This window comes from Hyperolius riggenbachi, chromosome 4, assembly GCF_040937935.1.
Source record: "Hyperolius riggenbachi isolate aHypRig1 chromosome 4, aHypRig1.pri, whole genome shotgun sequence".
In the NCBI taxonomy this organism is placed as follows: domain Eukaryota; kingdom Metazoa; phylum Chordata; class Amphibia; order Anura; family Hyperoliidae; genus Hyperolius; species Hyperolius riggenbachi.
The window spans coordinates 172206921-172227196 of record NC_090649.1 but is presented as its reverse complement, the minus strand read 5'-3'; the positions used below and the strand labels follow the sequence as shown (position 1 = coordinate 172227196).

Below are 20276 nucleotides of genomic sequence, written 5' to 3'. Positions count from 1 at the left end.
CTAAGGGCAGTTTCCATTACCTTAGTGAGTACGTAGCGTTGTGCGATCCAATAGCGATCATAATGGCATCACAAAATGCTGCAAATGGAAGAGAACCCTTAGGCTGCTTACACACAGGGACGTTACAGGCGCACGTTACTGCAGCCTGTAATGCTCCCCCAACGCACAGCAATGTAACACAAGTGGGCTGTTCACACTGCCCACGTTGCGTTACATGTAACGCTGCACGTTCTTTCGAAAGTGCAGCATGCTACGGCGTTACAGCGGCTTAAGATGCGTTAGACTGTTTGCACATGCGCAGTCATGTTGGGGAGGAGCGGAGAGCGGCCAGGCACATGGCTAATTAATATTCACTGCACGTTGTGACGTGCAGTGTTTACTTCCTGGTGCGGCCGCTCTGTGCGGCAATTGGCCGGCGGGACCACGTGATGCCGCGTGCGTCGAAGAGTACGCATCACGGACACCAGAGTGAGCTACACAAGGCGGCTCACTCTGACGTCCACATCGAAGAGCATCAGGCCTTGCGTTAGGTGCACGTTATGCGACCTTAACGTAGCACCTAACGCAACGTCTTAGTGTGCAAGTAGCCTAACTGCACACAATCGGTAGCGTGCCTACATGCCTGCACATGTGCGCAGACTCACAGAGGTTTGTTTTTTAGGGGAGATTTTACTGTATTTATAATGCATACTCATAATGGTTACATAGTGACACCTAACTGACACTTTTGAAAAGTCGATATTTTATAACACAATCAGATATTTTATAGTCTAGAATGAGCAGCACGGTGTGGTACCACAGGTAGCTGGTATTAGATGTATGATACAATATTATATATAAGTATTGTTAAGTATATAAATGAGTGCTTTGCACATGCTCAGAGAGTTCGTTTGGTAGCTAGTGAAAGGTGAGGTGTTTTTAATTTCCTCTTTTTCCATCTAGTTGACTTTTGGGTTTTTGGATTAGTTCCCACTAGACTGCTGATAAAAAGTAGCATTGTATGGTTAGAGTAGGACTCACCAGATTGGGGACACTTTGGCGCAGTTGGTGAGCTTAAACGCGTTAAAGCGTAACCAAGAGCCCCTGTCACTGTTTTCCTGTTGTGTGCTGCAGCACCTCTGTAATTATATATATATATATATATATATATATATATATATATATATATATATATATATATATATATATACACATGATATACAGTTATATGAGCTATTACAGTATTTTATTCACATGTGGTGTATTTAATGTTTTTATTTATATTTGCATCTTTATATGCAGAATGAATTTTAGAGTTGTCAGGATACTCGGTGTGTATTTTAATATGGCTCCTTTTTTTGCGAAAAAAATCAGGCTGTGCTCCGTGAAAGGTCATTTTTTTTAAAAAGTAACAATTGAAAGTATTTACTACAATTGACTGTTCGGGTCATCATTGGACAGGTAAGTCCACCACTACCTCCTCTTTTAATTATTTTTTTTACATTTATTTTATACTTGTTGGCAGGCACCTCTGTTACATTGTTTTTGTTAACTACTTAAATAGGTACAAAAAAGATCATCTATATATATATATATATATATATATATATATATATATATATATATATATATATATATATATATATATATATATATATATATATAAAATAGAGTAAGTGCCTCAACCTTCAAGCAAGAAGAAGAAGTAGCGCCCTGCCCCCTGGGCCGGTCCAAGCAAGAAGAAGGGGCTGGTCCAAGCAAGAAGAAGAAGTAGTGTCATATCAAACCAAGGGCAAAGAGGGATAATTTGCATATTTGCATATTCAGTAGCAGTGCATTGTGGGTAAACACAAATGTTCACTTATAGCTGAATTATTGCAGATTTACTTCTGTTTTAAGAAGGAAAATTACACCAAGCTTTGCTTTTTTTAGTAGGAGGGCTTTTTGGTCTTTTTTATCCCCCTATACATTCCTAGTAGTTTAGGGCACCCTGAGCTGCTTGGTTACTCTGTTGTACTGGTCCAAGCCCTATCTCATACAGCCTTATTGATCCCTGCTATGTACTGATGAGGACCAAATGTCTGAAATGGGCTGTCACATGTGGGTTTGATATGACTGTGTAAAACTTAAAGCTATAGGCTTGCTTGACTTCCCAAGGGTGAAAAGGATTTATCTGCATATTTAGAAGCAGTGCATTCTGGGTAACCACAAATGTTCACTTATAGCTGAATTATTGTAGATTTCCTTCTGTTTTATGAAGCAAAATTACACCCAGCTTTGCTTTTTTTAGTAGGAGGTCTTTTTGGTCCCTTTTATCCCCCTATACATTTGGAGTGGTTTGGGTCACCCTGAGCTGCTTGGTTACTCTGTTGTACTGGTCCAAGCCCTATCTCATACATCCGTATCAATCCCTGCCATGTACTGATGAGGACCAAAAGTCTGAAACAGGCTGTCTACATGTGGGTTTGATATGACTGTGTAAAAGCTATATGCTTGCTATACACCAGCGGCGCTGGATGCTTGCTTGGCTTACCAAGGGGGAAAAGGGGTAATTTGCATATTTAGTAGCAGTGCATTGTGGGTAGCCACAAATGTTCACTTATAGCTGAATTATTGCATATTTCCTTCTGTTTTAGGAAGGCAAATTACACCAAGCTTTGCTTTTTTTTGTAGGAGGTCTTTTTGGTCCCTTTTATCCACCTATACATTCCGAGTGGTTTGGGTCACCCTGAGCTGCTTGGTTACTCTGTTGTACTGGTCCAAGCCCTATCTCATACAGCCGTATCAATCCTTGCCATGTACTGATGAGGACCAAAAGTCTGAAACAGGCTGTCTACATGTGGGTTTGATATGACTGTGTAAAATTTAAAGCTATATGCTTGCTTGGCTTACCAAGGGGGAAAAGGGGTAATTTGCATATTTAGTAGCAGTGCATTGTGCGTAGCCACAAATGTTCACTTATAGCTGAATTATTGCAGATTTCCTTCGGTTTTAAAAAGCCAAATTACACCAATACAGTGTGCGGCATTGCAGAAAGTGACGACAATGGAACGCACGATGGAACACGGAAGAGGTGAGTCATCCCTGCCCGCTGCCTCTTACTAATAGTGGCGGCTGTTACTGTGCTTAAGCAGGAAGGGGAGCGCACATGGGGGACCCAGGTGAGGGGGGGGGGGCTGCTGAGCTTAAGCTGGAGGGGGAGTGCACATCGGGGACCCAGGTGAGGGGGGAGGGTTCCTGCTGAGCTTAACCACTTGAGGACCTAGGGCTTTCTACCCCTTAAGGACCGGCCACTTTTTTTCCATTCAGACCACTGCAGCTTTCACGGTTTATTGCTCGCTCATACAACCTACCACCTAAATGAATTTTGGCTCCTTTTCTTGTCACTAATAAAGCTTTCTTTTGGTGCTATTTGATTGCTCCTGCGATTTTTACTTTTTATTATATTCATCAAAAAAGACATGAATTTTTGCAAAAAATTGATTTTTTTTACTTTCTGTGCTGACATTTTTCAAATAAAGTAAAATTTCTGTATACATGCAGCGCGAAAAATGTGGACAAACATGTTTTGGATAAAAAAAAACCCATTCAGTGTATATTTATTGGTTTGGGTAAAAGTTATAGCGTTTACAAACTATGGTGCAAAAAAGTGAATTTTCCCATTTTCAAGCATCTATGACTTTTCTGACCCCCTGTCATGTTTCATGAGGGGCTAGAATTCCAGGATAGTATAAATACCCCCCAAATGACCCCATTTTGGAAAGAAGACATCCCAAAGTATTCACTGAGAGGCATAATGAGTTCATAGAAGATATTATTTTTTGTCACAAGTAAGCGGAAAATGACACTTTGTGACAAAAAAAAAAAAGTTTCCATTTCTTCTAACTTGCGACAAAAAAAGAATGAAATCTGCCACGGACTCAACATGCGCCTCTCTGAATACCTTGAAGGGTCTACTTTCCAAAATGGGTCATTTGTGGGGTGTGTTTACTGTCCTGACATTTTGGGGGGTGCTAAATTGTAAGCACCCCTGTAAAGCCTAAAGGTGCTCATTGGACTTTGGACCCCTTAGCGCAGTTAGGCTGCAAAAAAGTGCCACACATGTGGTATTGCCATACTCAGGAGAAGTAGTATAATGTGTTTTGGGGTGTATTTTTACACATACCCATGCTGGGTGGGAGAAATATCTCTGTAAATGACAATTTTTTAATTTTTTTTTACACACAATTGTCCATTTACAGAGATCTTTCTCCCACTCAGCATGGGTATGTGTAAAAATACACCCCAAAACACATTATACTACTTCTCCTGAGTACGGCGATACCATGTGTGTGGCACTTTTTTGCACCCTAACTGCACTAAAGGGCCCAAAGTCCAATGAGTACCTTTAGGATTTCACAGGTCATTTTGAGAAATTTCGTTTCAAGACTACTCCTCACGGTTTAGGGCCCCTAAAATGCCAGGGCAGTATAGGAACCCCACAAATGACCCCATTTTAGAAAGAAGACACCCCAAGGTATTCCGTTAGGAGTATGGTGAGTTCATAGAAGATTTTATTTTTTGTCACAAGTTAGCGGAAAATGACACTTTGTGAAAAAACACAATTAAAATCAATTTCCGCTAACTTGTGACAAAAAATAAAATCTTCTATGAACTCACTATACTACTAACGGAATACCTTGGGGTGTCTTCTTTCTAAAATGGGGTCATTTGTGGGGTTCCTATACTGTCCTGGCATTTTAGGGGCCCTAAACCGTGAGGAGTAGTCTTGAAACGAAATTTCTCAAAATGACCTGTGAAATCCTAAAGGTACTCATTGGACTTTGGACCCTTTAGCGCAGTTAGGGTGCAAAAAAGTGCCACACATGTGGTATCGCCGTACTCGGGAGAAGTAGTACAATGTGGTTTGGGGTGTATTTTTACACATACCCATGCTGGGTGGGAGAAATACCTCTGTAAATGGACAATTGTGTGTAAAAAAATCAAAAGATTGTCATTTACAGAGGTATTTCTCCCACCCAGCATGGGTATGTGTAAAAATACACCCCAAAACACATTATACTACTTCTCCCGAGTACGGCGATACCACATGTGTGGCACTTTTTTGCACCCTAATTGCACTAAGGGGCCCAAAGTCCAATGAGTACCTTTAGGATTTCACAGGTCATTTTTGTTTCAAGACTACTCCTCACGGTTTAGGGCCCCTAATATGCCAGGGCAGTATAGGAACCCCACTAATGACCCCATTTTAGAAAGAAGACACCCCAAGGTATTCCGTTAGGAATATGGTGAGTTCATAGAAGTTTTTATTTTTTTGTCACAAGTTAGCGGAAATTGATTTTAATTGTTTTTTTTCACAAAGTGTCATTTTCCGCTAACTTGTGACAAAAAATAAAATCTTCTATGAACTCACCATACTCCGTACGGAATACCTTTGGGTGTCTTCTTTCTAGAATGGGGTCATTTGTGGGGTTCCTATACTGCCCTGGCATTTTAGGGGCCCTAAACCGTGAGGAGTAGTCTTGAAACCAAATGTCGCAAAATGACCTGTGAAATCCTAAAGGTACTCATTGGACTTTGGGCCCCTTAGCGTACTTAGGGTGTAAAAAAGTGCCACACATGTGGTACCGCCGTACTCAGGAGAAGTAGTATAATGCGTTTTGGGGTGTATTTTTACACATATCCATGCTAAGTGGGAAAAATATCTCTGTAAATGACAATTGTTTGATTTTTTTTTACACACAATTGTCCATTTACATAGAAATTTCTCCCACCCAGCATGGGTATGTGTAAAAATACACCCCAAAACACATTATACTACTTTTCCTGAGTACGGCGGTACCACATGTGTGACACTTTTTTGCAGCCTAGGTGCGCTAAGGGGCCCAACGTCCTATTCACAGGTCATTTTAAGGCATTTGTTTTCTAGACTACTCCTCGCGGTTTAGGGCCCCTAAAATGCCAGGGCAGTATAGGAACCCCACAAGTGACCCCATTTTAGAAAGAAGACATCCCAAGGTATTCCGTTAGGTGTATGGCGAGTTCATAGATGATTTTATTTTTTGTCACAAGTTAGTGAAAAATGACACTTTGTGAAAAAAAACCAATCAAAATCAATTTCCGCTAACTTTTGACAAAAAATAAAATCTTCTATGAACTCGTCATACACCTAGCAGAATACCTTGGGGTGTCTTTTTTTCTAAAATGGGGTCACTTGTGGGGTTCCTATACCGCCCTGGCATTTTACGGGCCCAAAACCGTGAGTAGTCTGGAAACCAAATGTCTCAAAATGACTGTTCAGGGGTATACGCATCTGCAAATTTTGATGACAGGTGGTCTATGAGGGGGCGAATTTTGTGGAACCGGTCATAATCAGGGTGGCCTTTTAGATGACAGGTTGTATTGGGCCTGATCTGATGGATAGGAGTGCTAGGTGATTGATGGGTGTCTCAAGGTGTGATTAGAGGGGGGAATAGATGCAAGCAATGCACTGGCGAGGTGATCAGGGCTGGGGTCTGAGGGCATTCTGAGGGTGTGGGCGGGTGATTGAGTGCCCTAGGGGCAGATAGGGGTCTAATCTGATAGGTAGCAGTGACAGGGGGTGATTGATGGGTAATTAGTGGGTGTTTCGGGTAGAGAACAGATGTAAACACTGCACTTGGGAGGTGATCGGACGTCGGATCTGCGGGTGATCTATTGGTGTGGGTGGGTGATCAGATTGCCCGCAAGGGGCAGGTTAGGGGCTGATTGATGGGTGGCAGTGACAGCGGGTGATTGATGGGTGGCAGTGACAGGGGGTGATTGATGGGTGGCAGTGACAGGGGGTGATTGATGGGTGATTGATAGGTGATTGACAGGTAATCAGTGGGTTATTACAGGGGAGAACAGATGTAAATATTGCACTGGCGAATTGATAAGGGGGGGTCTGAGGGCAATCTGAGCAAGTAGGCGGGTGATTGGGTGCCCGCAAGGGGCAGATTAGGGTCTGATCTGATGGGTAACAGTGACAGGTGGTGATAGGGGGTGATTGATGGGTGATTGATGGGTAATTAGTGGGTGTTTAGAGGAGAGAATAGATGGAAACACTGCGCTTGGGTGGTGATCTGATGTCGGATCTGCGGGCGATCTATTGGTGTGGGTGGTTGATCAGTTTGCCCGCAAGGAGCAGGTTAGGGGCTGATTGATGGGTGGCAGTGACAGGGGGTGATTGATGGGTGGCAGTGACAGGGGGTGATTGATGGGTGATAGGTGATTGGCAGGTGATTGACAGGTGATCAGTGGGTTATTACAGGGAAGGACAGATGTAATTAATGCACTGGCGAATTGATAAGGGGGGGGGGGGGTCTGAGGGCAATCTGAGCGTGTGGGCGGGTGATTGGGTGCCCGCAAGGGGCAGATTAGGGTCTGATCTGATAGGTAACAGTGACAGGTGGTGATAGGGGGTGATTGATGGGTGATTGATGGGTAATTAGTGGGTGTTTAGAGAAGATAACAGATGTAAACAATACATTTGGGAGGTAATCTGACGGCGTGTTTGCGGGCGATCTAATGGTGTGGGTGGGTGATCAGATTGCCCGCAAGGGGCAGGTTAGGGGCTGATTGATGGGTGTCAGTGACAGGGGGTGACAGGGGGTGATTGATGGGTGATGGGTGATTGGCAGGTGATTGACAGGTGATCAGTGGGTTATTACAGGGAAGAACAGATGTAATTAATGCACTGGTGTATTGATAAGGGGGGGTCAGAGGGCAATCTGAGCGTGTGGGCGGGTGATTGGGTGCCCGCAAGGGGCAGATTAGGGTCTGATCTGATAGGTAAAAGTGACAGGTGGTGATAGGGGGTGATTGATGGGTAATTAGTGGGTGTTTAGAGGGTCGGCTATACCATTTATTGCTCAACAGAATAATGGGGTAAACCCTTAACATAAAGAGAGGAACTTAACATCTGCAGTTTACCATTTGGTCAATACCGTGAGTAAGCTTGGCCAGGGGAACTTTATTAACCATAGTAATCCAGCCAGAACATTCAACAAAGATTAGCAGGATTAGGCCTCTTGCACACTGCATGCATTTCCGATTCCGCTTTTTAATCGTTTTTTTTACCTCCGATTACGATTTTTAATCTTTTTTGATCCGTTTTTCTGTTGAATGTATTCAGGGAAAATCGGAATTGAAAATCGGAATCAGAAAACAGATTTGCAGTGTGCAGGGAGCCTAAAATGGCCAAAACAGGGCTTTAATATGTGCCAGCTCCCTCAGTATAACAGGCCACCTCCCTGCAGGCATTGTATACATGTGTTTTAAGTAGTGTAGGGAGAGCTGGGATGACTGAGAAGAGAGAGAGATAGGGCTAACTGCATATTTTTGTGTTGCCTTCCGGTATTCACAGCCATTTAATACATTTAAGAAACTACTTTTGTTTGCTGGTTGTTTTGGAGCCTTACTCTAAAGTTACTGAATGTGTTCCAGGCAATTTTTTTTCTTTGACCGTTTCCGGGCCGAGTTAATTGAAATTTATGCCCTGTTAGGTTCCGGTCATCTCTGCCAGGGCGTAGATTTCATTTACCGTGCAGAATGCTCCTGCCGCTGCAGTATGACAGCAGAGCTCTGTGAGACGATTAGGAGCTGATTTCATCGGCTCCTAACCAGGGGTCTAGTCCTGGAAAAAGAAGTGAGTGGAGTCACCCGGAAAACCTCTGCGCCAAAAGCGCGGCGCGCCAAAAAGTGGGCGTGGTCAAGCATAATGTGGGCGTGGTCATGGGTGGGGCCAAATATACATGACCTTAGCAGTGATGTAAAAGGTCTGCCAGGGAAGTTTGAGCTCTGCCGTAGTGTATCCCCCCAAAATAGATGTAATCTGACAGCATTTCACCAAAAAGACACATAATCTGGTAGAAGTTCCTCCAAAATACAGAAAATATGGAAGTGGTTCCCCCAAAATAGACAGTGTGGCAGCAGCAGTTCCCCCAACATACACATAATTTGGAAGCAGTTCCCCAAAATACGCGAAACCTGGCAGCGGATCACCCAAAATACACGTAACACCCAAAATACATATAATCTGGCAGCAGTGGTCCCCCAAACATACACAATCTGGCAGCAGTTCCCCAAAATACGCATAATCTGGCAGCAGTCGTTCCCCTAACATACACATAATCTGGCAGCTGTTCCCCAAAATACACGTAATCTGGCAGCAGCTGTTCCTCTAACATACACATAATCTGGCAGCTGTTCCCCAAAATACATAACAGCAGATAATCTGACAGCAGTTCCCCCAAAATAGGTACCCCCAGCATAGGTAGCCAGGTCTATAGGTGTCCCCAGTATAAGTAGCCATGAGTATAGTAGTCCCCAGTATATGTAGCCAGAGGTATATGTGCCTAGTATATGTAGCCAGGGGTATATATCCCTAGTATATGTAGCCAGGGGTATACGTGCCCAGTATATGTATCCAGGGGTATACGTGCCCAGTATATGTAGCCAGGGGTATACGTGCCCAGTATATGTAGCCAGGGGTATACGTGCCCACTCTATGTAGTCAGGGGGGTATATGTGCCCAGTATATGTAGCCAGGGGTATATATGCCCAGTATATGTAGTCAGGGGGTATATATGCCCAGTATATGTAGCCAGGGGTATATATGCCCAGTATATGTAGCCAGGGGTATATATGCCCAGTATATGTAGCCAGGGGTATATATGCCCAGTATATGTAGCCAGGGGTATATATGCCCAGTATATGTAGCCAGGGGTATATATGCCCAGTATATGTAGCCAGGGGTATATATGCCCAGTATATGTAGCCAGGGGTATATATGCCCAGTATATGTAGCCAGGGGTATATATGCCCAGTATATGCAGCCAGGGGTATATGTGCCCAGTATATGTAGCCAGGGGTATATATGCCCAGTATATGTAGCCAGGGGTATATATGCCCAGTATATGTAGGCAGGGGTATATGTGCCCATATGTAGCCAGGGGTATATGTGCCCATATGTAGCCAGGGGTATATGTGCCCATATGTAGCCAGGGGTATATGTGCCCATATGTAGCCAGTGGTATATGTGCCCATATGTAGCCAGGGGTATATGTGCTCAGTATATGTAGGCAGGGGTATATGTGCCTAGTATATGTAGGCAGGGGTATATGTGCCCATATGTAGCCAGGGGTATATGTGCCCATATGTAGCCAGGGGTATATGTGCCCAGAATAGGTGTCCCCCAGCAGGAGGGGAGCAGTGCTGTGGAAGGAGAGCTGTGAGCAGCACCTTAGGGTGCTCTCCTTTCCTCGCTCTCCCCTCCTGAAGTAATGTGCGCGCAGCCGGCAGCGGGCGGGACTTACCTCTCCTCGTCGTCGGATCTCCGGATCTGCGTGCCGATACAGACCAGAGCAGCTGCACGCAGATCCGACGCCGGAACGAGGAGAGGTAAGTCCCGCCCGCTGCCGGCTGCCTGCACTTTACTTCAGGAGGGGAGAGCGAGGAAAAGAGAGCACCTAAGGTGAGGGGAGGGGGGGGGGAAATGGCCCCCCTTCTCCACCGCTGCTCACAGCTCTCTTTCCACTGCGCTGCTCCCCTCCGAACATGGCAGGGTGAACGGCGTCCACCCCAGGGAAATAGTAAGTGGACGCCGTTCACCCGCGTCCACGCACCACTCGACCCCTGCTCCTAACCCTGTGATCACTGTGAGTCACTAGCAGTGGCCTATTGGAATTTATCATTCTCTTCCCAAAAAACACAAATCCTTTTGTTTATGAGTGGGCTGAGATTGAGGATAAGGTTATCATCAACAGTGATGAGGACTTGTGTAACTCTACTGCAGGGAATTGGAGGAACAATACTACCGTCCCACCTTTTCTGGTTGTGGATACAGGGGGAAAATACAAACATTCCTGCCACCTTCACAGAGAGAAAGCAACATGCTTTCGTTTGTGGACACGTTTATATGGAACATTAATGAGACACTGAAGAAAAAAAATAGGATATAATGAATTGTATGTGTAGTACGGATAATTACTAGAACATTAGTAGCAAAAAAATATTCTCATATTTTTATTTTCAGTTATATAGTTTTTTGTATAACATTGCATCATTCTCTAATATTTGCAGTTTACACACTACTCAGCATTCTAAATGATTTTACAGAGCAAGCTTTTGAACTGTTCTCTGCAGAGAAAAAAAACAACAATCGTGACAGACACTTGAGATAATAAGCTTCAGAAGACAAAGCTCTCTGGGACTTTGAACGTCATGGAGCTCAATAGCTCTTTTGCATAGGTAACAAATGGAGTTTCTTAAAGGGGCACTATGGCAATAAATTGTAAAATTTAATATATGTGCAAACATATACAAATAAGTACTTTTTTCCAGAGTAAAAAGAGCCATAAATTACTTTTCTCCTATGTTGCTGTCACTTGCAGTAGGTAGTAGAAATCTGACAGAAGTGACATGTTTGGGACTACTCTGTCTCTTCATGGGGTATTCTCAGGTATTTATTTATTTTCAAAAGCACTTTGTGAATGGCAGTTGCTCTGTCCAACTGCCAAAAAAACTGTGTAGCAAGCAGGGAAGCTGGCCAGCATCATTGTTTGAATCCTTTTTAGGGAATATCTTTATAAAGAATAAAAGCCTTGCTGAGAACCCCTATGAAGAGATGGACTAGTCCAAAACCTGTCGCCTCTGTCAGATTTCTACTACCTACTGTAAGTGACAGCAACATAGGAGAAAAGTAACTTATGGCTCATTGTACTCTGGAAAAAACTTCTTATTTGTCTGTTTGCACATATTTTAAATTTTAAAATGTTCCGCCATAGTGCCCCTTCAACTCTTCCTGTACTGGAAACAATATTAGACGTATGTCTCTGCTTCTAATGTTTTATTTCTTAGCTGTACTACACATACAAATCATATCATAATTTATTTTTTTTCGCATCAGTGTCTCATTAAACACAACAGGCAATGTTGTTGTGTAGAAGTGAATCTGCTTTTGGCACCATGGACCACTTCCTATTGATAAAAATAAACCAAGCATGAATCACTGACAACACCTCTTGCTGCTGATTGAGACTAAAAATAATTATTCTTGTTAGCTGGGCCCACCAAATTAAACTGTCCCTGAGAAACACATCCTTCTGTCACACCATATAAATAGTCAGGCACAAACTAAGCATGCTACTTATAGGATTAATGCTTTTTTGTGTGGCCCTCTGAACCACATGATAAAGGCCTGCTCTTCACCATTTTTTTTGCCATGGATTCTTATCCCCCAAGGCAGTGTCCAAGTTCCTATCCCTTTTTTAGCACTTCGAAAAAACAAAACAAAAAAACGTTTTATCTGGATCACGCTATGTTGTTTCCCATTTCTCTGTTTCTGAGTCTCATATAGTGTGAAGCAAGACCGTTACTGGCACATCTTTTGAGTGAGCATGTATTTCTGATCTATAATTCAATCAGCCAACAAATCTGGTGAGAGTATACTATACCATTATTTTCTGTGATTAGAGAGTGTCGGAACTTTATATGGAACCTTATACAGGACGTTTATGGACTAATTATATTTGATGATGTGAACATTGTGAGCGCTGCATTAGCTCTAATTTAATACTGTTATTGGGTGGTGATACCCCCCATTTTGCAGCGATCCAAGCAATAGGAATTTTCATTTTATTATTTTTCATGTTTTTGTGTCGATTATGAGGCGCGCTTATACCACTACAGAAAGAATACTCTGTACAGCGCTGTGGAAGATGTTGGCGCTATATAAATACTAAATAATAATAAAGTACGCCCAGCTTAAAGGGACACTAAAGTGAGGGTGTTCACAAACTCTTTCTACCTAATAGACAATTCTTAATAAATTCAAGCCTTGTTTGATGGATCAAATATGTTCTTCTGCTGTGTTCACAAGTATGGAATACCTCAGTAAATACATTTTTATTGGCAATATAGAGCATTAATCAATTTTCAATGTGAAAAGTTATGAAACTGTAGGCTTACTGCAATAAAACTAACCTTTACCTTTAAAGGACATCTGAAGTGAGAAGAATAAGGAGGTTGCAATATTTATTTCCTTTTAAACAATACCAGTTGCCTGGCAGTGCTGCTGATCTATTTGGCCGCAGTAGTGTCTGAACACCACCAGAAACAAGCATGCAGGTAATCTTATTAGATCTGATGTCAGAAACACCTGATCTGCATATGTTTGTTCAGGGTCTATGGTTAAAGGTATTAGAGGCAAGGGACCAGCAGGACAGCCAGGCAACTATTGCTTAAAAGGAAAGAAATATAGCCATATCACAAATCTTCCATTCTAATGTTTTAGCCAGTAATGAACAAATGAATAGTAAAATGGAATCAATCGTCTTTATTCAAAACTTGAATGGTTAATGCTTTGCTACTGATAGAATAGCTGCATTGCTGTGTAGTCAAAGAGGACAGTTTAACAATTTCCTGGCACTGAAACCAATGATGCCAAAATTACCTGATTAATTTTGAGGAAGCCAAATAACCAACCTGTTTTGTTTTTTAGTGTTGGAGAAAACCAGAATGCTTTGGGGCAACTCATACAACCACAAGGAGAACATACACACACTGCTCACGCACTGTCCTTTAATGCCCTTGGTGGGAATCAGGACTCTAGGGATGCAAGGAAAGTGTTAACCTCTTACCTGCTGCAGGATTAGCGCTCTTACCCCGCTTACCAGTTTTCTATCTAACATTTTTAACATTTCTCTTTACTATATTTTTACAGCTAGATGATGAAGTTCAGTGGTTATCCGTCTACATGAAACATTTGTTTGCTTTAAATGGTTAGAAACCGCAGTGATTTTGTTTAATGCAAAAATATGCATGGTTTTTAAACCTAATGCTACTTATGAATATGTAGTCTTTGCAGACCATTAGGACACATCCATAATGTTTATGTAATAGAAGTTCTGTTTCACAGCAATTCGGGGTATTTGCTTACTATGGCAGAACGGATCATTAATTCTGAAAGGGTGGGCGTTTGGTATTTTATTTGTATTTTGAGCATGATTATTACATGAGGACTATACATAACTACTTTCATGAAAAGGAAGAAAACATTTTTGCAGATTCCCAATAGATGTATGCATGGAGGTCAGTGTTTACATTGCCAGATAGCCAAATGTATTCTATATAACATTTCTCTAGCAGATAGAATGAATACCCACACAGCAGTTCAGAGTGCTTGGCTTCATGCAATGAAGTGAAACACTCCTCAACAATTATGATGGAGCCCAGACTAATTAAAACGGTTATTCTTGCATGGTACATTCTGTTTTACTTGCAAATGCGGAAAATAAATAATTGAACGGGCGGCATTTTCATTCAGTCTAATTGGAAACATGCAGAAGGCCAGGGCGCATATTACTCCATACATTATTAATGTGTTGTGTCATATAATAAATAATAAAGATAAACACAAGCAATAAAGTCCAGTGACAGGACTGAGAGAGAGGTGGAAAACAGGAGTTAAAAATACCGCAGTGGAGTACCATACCGGATATTGCAGACAGATCAGCTTGTCTTCCGAATATCTCTACAATGCCAAGTCTTGTCAGCACTTCCTTCAGATCTACCGACTCTTCCACTTTGAACCTGTAAAGCAAGTTATCAGAGATTAAGGCAACGTTCTAATAAAATGTCTGGTCTTGTCATAGGAAATGGAACTCAAGTCAGAAAAATGGCTACATGAATCAAACCCCATTGACAGCAAAGATCAGATCTCTTCCCTAGGGATCAGCATTTTCATCGCTGTATTATATTCAAGTGGCGACCTGAAACTGCCAACCATGACTGACCACACAGCCCCTTGATTTTCACTAAGGTAACATACTACTGCATTACTACTTCTTAAAGTGAACCCGAACCGAGTAAAATTATTTTAAAGAGACTCCGTAACAAAAATTGCATCCTGTTTTTTATCATCCTACAAGTTCCAAAAGCTATTCTAATGTGTTCTGGCTAACTGCAGCACTTTGTACTATCACAGTCTCTGTAATAATATGTAATCAACTTATCTCTCTCTTGTCAGACTTGTCAGCCTGTGTCTGGAAGGCTGCCAAGTTCTTCAGTGTTGTGGTTCTGCTATGAACTCCCCCTTCCAGGCCTCTCTATGCACACTGCCTGTGTGTTATTTAGATTAGAGCAGCTTCTCTCTTCTCTCTTATATTTTACAAGCTGGATAAATCGTCCTCTGAGCTGGCTGGGCTTTCACATAGTGAGGAATTACAGACAAGGGCAAAGCTGTTTGCAGGAAGAAAAGAGCAGCCTGAAACGTCAGTGCATGAGAGATGCAGGGGGAAAGAAACACACAAATGATCTCTTGAGATTCAAAAGGAAGGCTGTATACAGCCTGCTTGTGTATGGATGTATTTTCTATGTGTGGACATACTGTACATCAACCTACTTCCTGTTTTGGTGGCCATTTTGTTTGTTTATAAACAAACTTTTTAAAACTGTTTTTAACCACTTTTAATGCGGCGAGGAGCGGCGAAATTGTGACAGAGTGTAATAGGAGATGTCCCCTAACGCACTGGTATGTTTACTTTTGTGTGATTTTAACAATACAGATTCTCTTTAAGTAAACACCTGATGTACCTGCAAATGAATATTACATAGTTACCTCGCCATCAATTCCTCTCAGAAGCTCACCATTTTCTTCTTAGAATGAATCCTTCCATTTCTGACAAGATTTTGTCAGTACTGAACCACATCAGTTGCTGTCAGGTTTACAACTGAATGTGCAAGGTAATGCCCATGTTTCCCTATGGCTCAAGCGGGGGATATTACAGTTTAACAGTGTGCTGACCAGGAAGCTGTTATGGGGTAGTGGCCATTTTCAAAATGGAGGACGTAGAATTCCATTGATCACAGTGGACAAACAGGGTGCAGGAGAGAAGAAAGAGATTGATGAGTAGACTACATGGGAGGAAAGTATGAGGTGTGTATGATTATTTTGACTTTTACTGTTCAGTTCAGGTTTGCTTTAAAGAGACTCCGTAACAAAAATTGCATCCTGTTTTTTATCATCCTACAAGTTCCAAAAGCTATTCTAATGTGTTCTGGCTTACTGCAGCACTTTCTGCTATCACAGTCTCTGTAATAAATCAATGTATCTTTCCCTTGTCAGACTTGTCAGCCTGTGTCTGGAAGGCTGCCAAGTTCTTCAGTGTTGTAGTTCTGCTATGAATTCCCCCTTCCAGGCCCCTCTATGCACACTGCCTGTGTATTATTTAGATTAGGGCAGCTTCTCTCTTCTCTCTTATCTTTTACAAGCTGGATAAATCGTCCTCTGAGCTGGCTGGGCTTTCACATACTGAAGAATTACAGACAAGGGCAAAGCTGTTTGCAGGAAGAAAAGAGCAGCCTGAAACTTCAGTGCATGAGATTCTGCAGGGGGAAAGAAACACACAATGATCTCTTGAGATACAAAAGGAAGGCTGTATACAGCCTGCTTGTGTATGGATGTATTTTCTATGTGTGGACATACAGTACATCAACCTACTTCCTGTTTTGGTGGCCATTTTGTTTGTTTATAAACAAACTTTTTAAAACTGTTTTTAACCACTTTTAATGTGGCGAGGAGCGGCGAAATTGTGACATAGGGTCATAGGAGATGTCCCCTAACGCACTGGTATGTTTACTTTTGTGCGATTTTAACAATACAGATTCTCTTTAACATGGCAATTGAAAGCAAGGAATGTGTTTTCCATTGTTCTCTATGGCGTTTGTCATATGGGGTTTGCCACTTTTATTGTGATGATCAATAAATGTGGTGATCAAGCTGGATGCCATAACCCTCACTTACACATTGCCAGAATTAATACACAGGAATTGTCAGTCACATTTAAAAGCTGATCGCCAATTTTAAAAAGGGGAAAGACCTAAAATAAGCTTTATGTAGGGCACCACCAGCTAGTTTAGTATAGAGAAGGTAGCCTCATAGAGAGCAACTGGAGCTTGCTATGAGGAACCAAGTCTGGGTACTTTAGAGACAATTAACTAAGACTGAACAATACTAGGGATCCTACAAAACTGCCATGAATTATTTTTCTTTGCTGGCTACTAGGTGGCAAACATTTTAAATCCTCATTTCAAAACATAGTGGGGGTGTCTTACAGATCTCACTGTTGTCACATAGGTTCTCCAACCTTAATAAATGAACTACCTTGTGTAATGTTAAAAACTTGATTACTTTCCTTTTTACACTTTTGAGTACCTATGAATACACACACATATATTTAAGTATTTATATAACGCCAACATATTACGCAGCGCTGTACAGAGTATATGGTCTTGTCACTAACTGTCCCTCATAGGGGCTTACAATCTAGTCCCTACCATAGTCATATGTCTATTTGTGTATCATGTAGTGCATGTATCATAGTCTAGGGCAGTGATCTATATATTACAGTATACAGGGAGTGCAGAATTATTAGGCAAATTGTATTTTTGAGGAATAATTTTATTATTGAAGAACAACCATGTTCTCAATGAACCCAAAAAACTCATTAATATCAAAGCTGAATATTTTGAAAGTAATTTTTAGTTTGATTTTAGTTTTAGCTATTTTAGGGGGATATCTGTGTGTGCAGGTAACTATTACTGTGCATAATTATTAGGCAACTTAACAAAAAACAAATATATACCCATTTCAATTATTTATTTTTACCAGTGAAACCAATATAACATTTCAACATTCACAAATATACATTTCTGACATTCAAAAACAAAACAAAAACAAATCAGTGACCAATATAGCCACCTTTCTTTGCAAGGACACTCAAAAGCCTGCCATCCATGGATTCCATCAGTGTTTTGATCTGTTCACCATCAACATTGCGTGCAGCAGCAACCACAGCCTCCCAGACACTGTTCAGAGAGGTGTACTGTTTTCCCTCCTTGTAAATCTCACATTTTATGATGGACCACAGGTTCTCAATGGGGTTTAGATCAGGTGAACAAGGAGGCCATGTCATTAGTTTTTCTTCTTTTATACCCTTTCTTGTCAGCCACGCTGTGGAGTACCTGGACGTGTGTGATGGAGCATTGTCCTGCATGAAAATCATGTTTTTCTTGAAGGATGCAGACTTCTTCCTGTACCACTGCTTGAAGAAGGTGTCTTCCAGAAACTGGCAGTAGGACTGGGAGTTGAGCTTGACTCCATCCTCAACCCGAAAAGGCCCCACAAGCTCATCTTTGATGATACCAACTCAAACCAGTACTCCACCTCCACCTTGCTGGCGTCTGAGTCGCACTGGAGCTCTCTGCCCTTTACCAATCCAGCCACGGGCCCATCCATCTGGCCCATCAAGACTCACTCTCATTTCATCAGTCCATAAAACCGTAGAAAAATCAGTCTTGAGATATTTCTTGGCCCAGTCTTGACGTTTCAGCTTGTGTGTCTTGTTTCTTACCTTGGCCATGTCTCTGAGTATTGCACACCTTGTGCTTTTGGGCACTCCAGTGATGTTGCAGCTCTGAAATATAGCCAAACTGGTGGCAAGTGGCATCTTGGCAGCTGCACGCTTGACTTTTCTCAGTTCATGAGCAGTTATTTTGCGCCTTGGTTTTTCCACACGCTTCTTGCGACCCTGTTGATTATTTTGAATGAAACGCTTGATTGTTCGATGATCACGCTTCAGAAGCTTTGCAATTTTAAGAGTGCTGCATCCCTCTGCAAGAGATCTCACTATTTTTTACTTTTCTGAGCCTGTCAAATCCTTCTTTTGACCCATTTTGCCAAAGAAAAGGAAGTTGCCTAATAATTATGCACACCTGATATAGGGTGTTGATGTCATTAGACCACAGCCCTTCTCAATACAGAGATGCACATAACCTAATATGCTTAATTGGTAGTAGGATTTCGAGCCTATACAGCCTGGAGTAAGACAACATGCATAAAGAGGATGATGTGGTCAAAATACTCATTTGCCTAATAATTCTGCACTCCCTGTATTGTATTGGATTATTGTTGGCTCCCCAACTTTTTTTTTTTGTGACGGCACTTTGAGAATCTTTACCAGTTAAGGCAAGGAATTTTGAATCAGAGTGATACAATTTATTGGCTAACTTCGAGATAAATAAACAGTAAGCTTTAGGCTTATACTGAGCTTTCGTCAGACTTGGTTCCTGACAAAATGTGAAAACACAGCTTATATATACACTGGCATACAGAGGAGAAACATTCTTTAGCGAACATAAATAAATGTAAATTTGGAAGATGGCTTGCTCTGGTGGTGTGAGCCCTGGAGTGAGTCGTTTGCACCTGTCCTCCCCCCCTCTGGAGTGTTGTGTGTGAGCCAGCCCTGAGCTCTAAAGCTTGGGGTGACCCATGCTTCACTCCTTTCTCATGTGGTGCCCCCAAGTTAATGCGCATGTAGCAGAATGCAATGGACGTTAAGGTAAGTGCCTGTTTTTAATATTGGGAGGTTGGAGCGGACGGCTCCTCTCGGCGCTGGCCACGCTTGGGGGGGGGGGGGCGCCTACGCCACCCAGCCTCCCCCTCCGGGGTGCTGCTGTGGTTCCCAGGTGGTGAGAGTGCCTGGGACCCCGGCAGTCTCCCGTTGTATGGGGGCATTGGGAAGCCTCCCTGTGGCGCTCCTGGATAGTGCTACTGTGGCATGAACTAATTCCCGCAGGGCAACCGCTTTGCGGTATTCGTTTTTTGACCCTGCATAGTTTGGCGTGCGAAAGCAAATGCATATTTGCACGAGCATTGCCTCATGAATAGCCAATTGAGCCAGATTTGCAGAGCCAGACTTGCTAGGGTTAAAACTTGGTGTTAGAGCACGCATACATTTTCCTCAGGTAAGCAGGGCCGGCCCGCTCATGAGGCGGGGTGAAACATTTGCCTCAGGCGGCAAACTTCACAGGGCGGCACCCGCCCGGGGGGGCCGGCCGCCAAGCCGGAGGGGTAGCGGGCAGGTCGGGGGTATTGTGCCTAGCGGTGGGGAGGGGGGTCGGACCCCCCCCTCCCTCGCCTGGGTCCCCCGATCTGCGCTCCCCTCCAGCCTGTAATTAGTAAGCTGCTGCCAGATCGTAAGAGGCACGGGCGGGGAGGACTCACCTTTTCCGCGTTCCAGCGAGCGCTCCACTGACGTCACTTCCTGCATCGCCGCCCACTGTATTGTAAGTGGACGGCGATGCAGGAAGTGACGTCAATGGAGCGCACGATGGAACGCGGAAAAGGTGAGTCCTCCCCGCCCGTGCCTCTTACGATCTGACAGCAGCTTACTAATTACAGGCTGGAGGGGAGCGCAGATCGGGGGACCCAGGCG

General features: G+C 42.8%; 1 protein-coding gene across 1 annotated transcript in view; it reads right to left on the bottom strand.

The window, feature by feature from the left end:
- Window positions 1–20276, bottom strand: part of SERPINI1 (serpin family I member 1) — a 135377-nt gene that overhangs the window by 13319 nt on the left and 101782 nt on the right. Inside the window, exon 6 of the mRNA XM_068279288.1 lies at window positions 14495–14592. Within this exon, the coding sequence (XP_068135389.1) occupies window positions 14495–14592 (98 nt within the window). The remainder of the gene's footprint in view (window positions 1–14494; window positions 14593–20276) is intronic.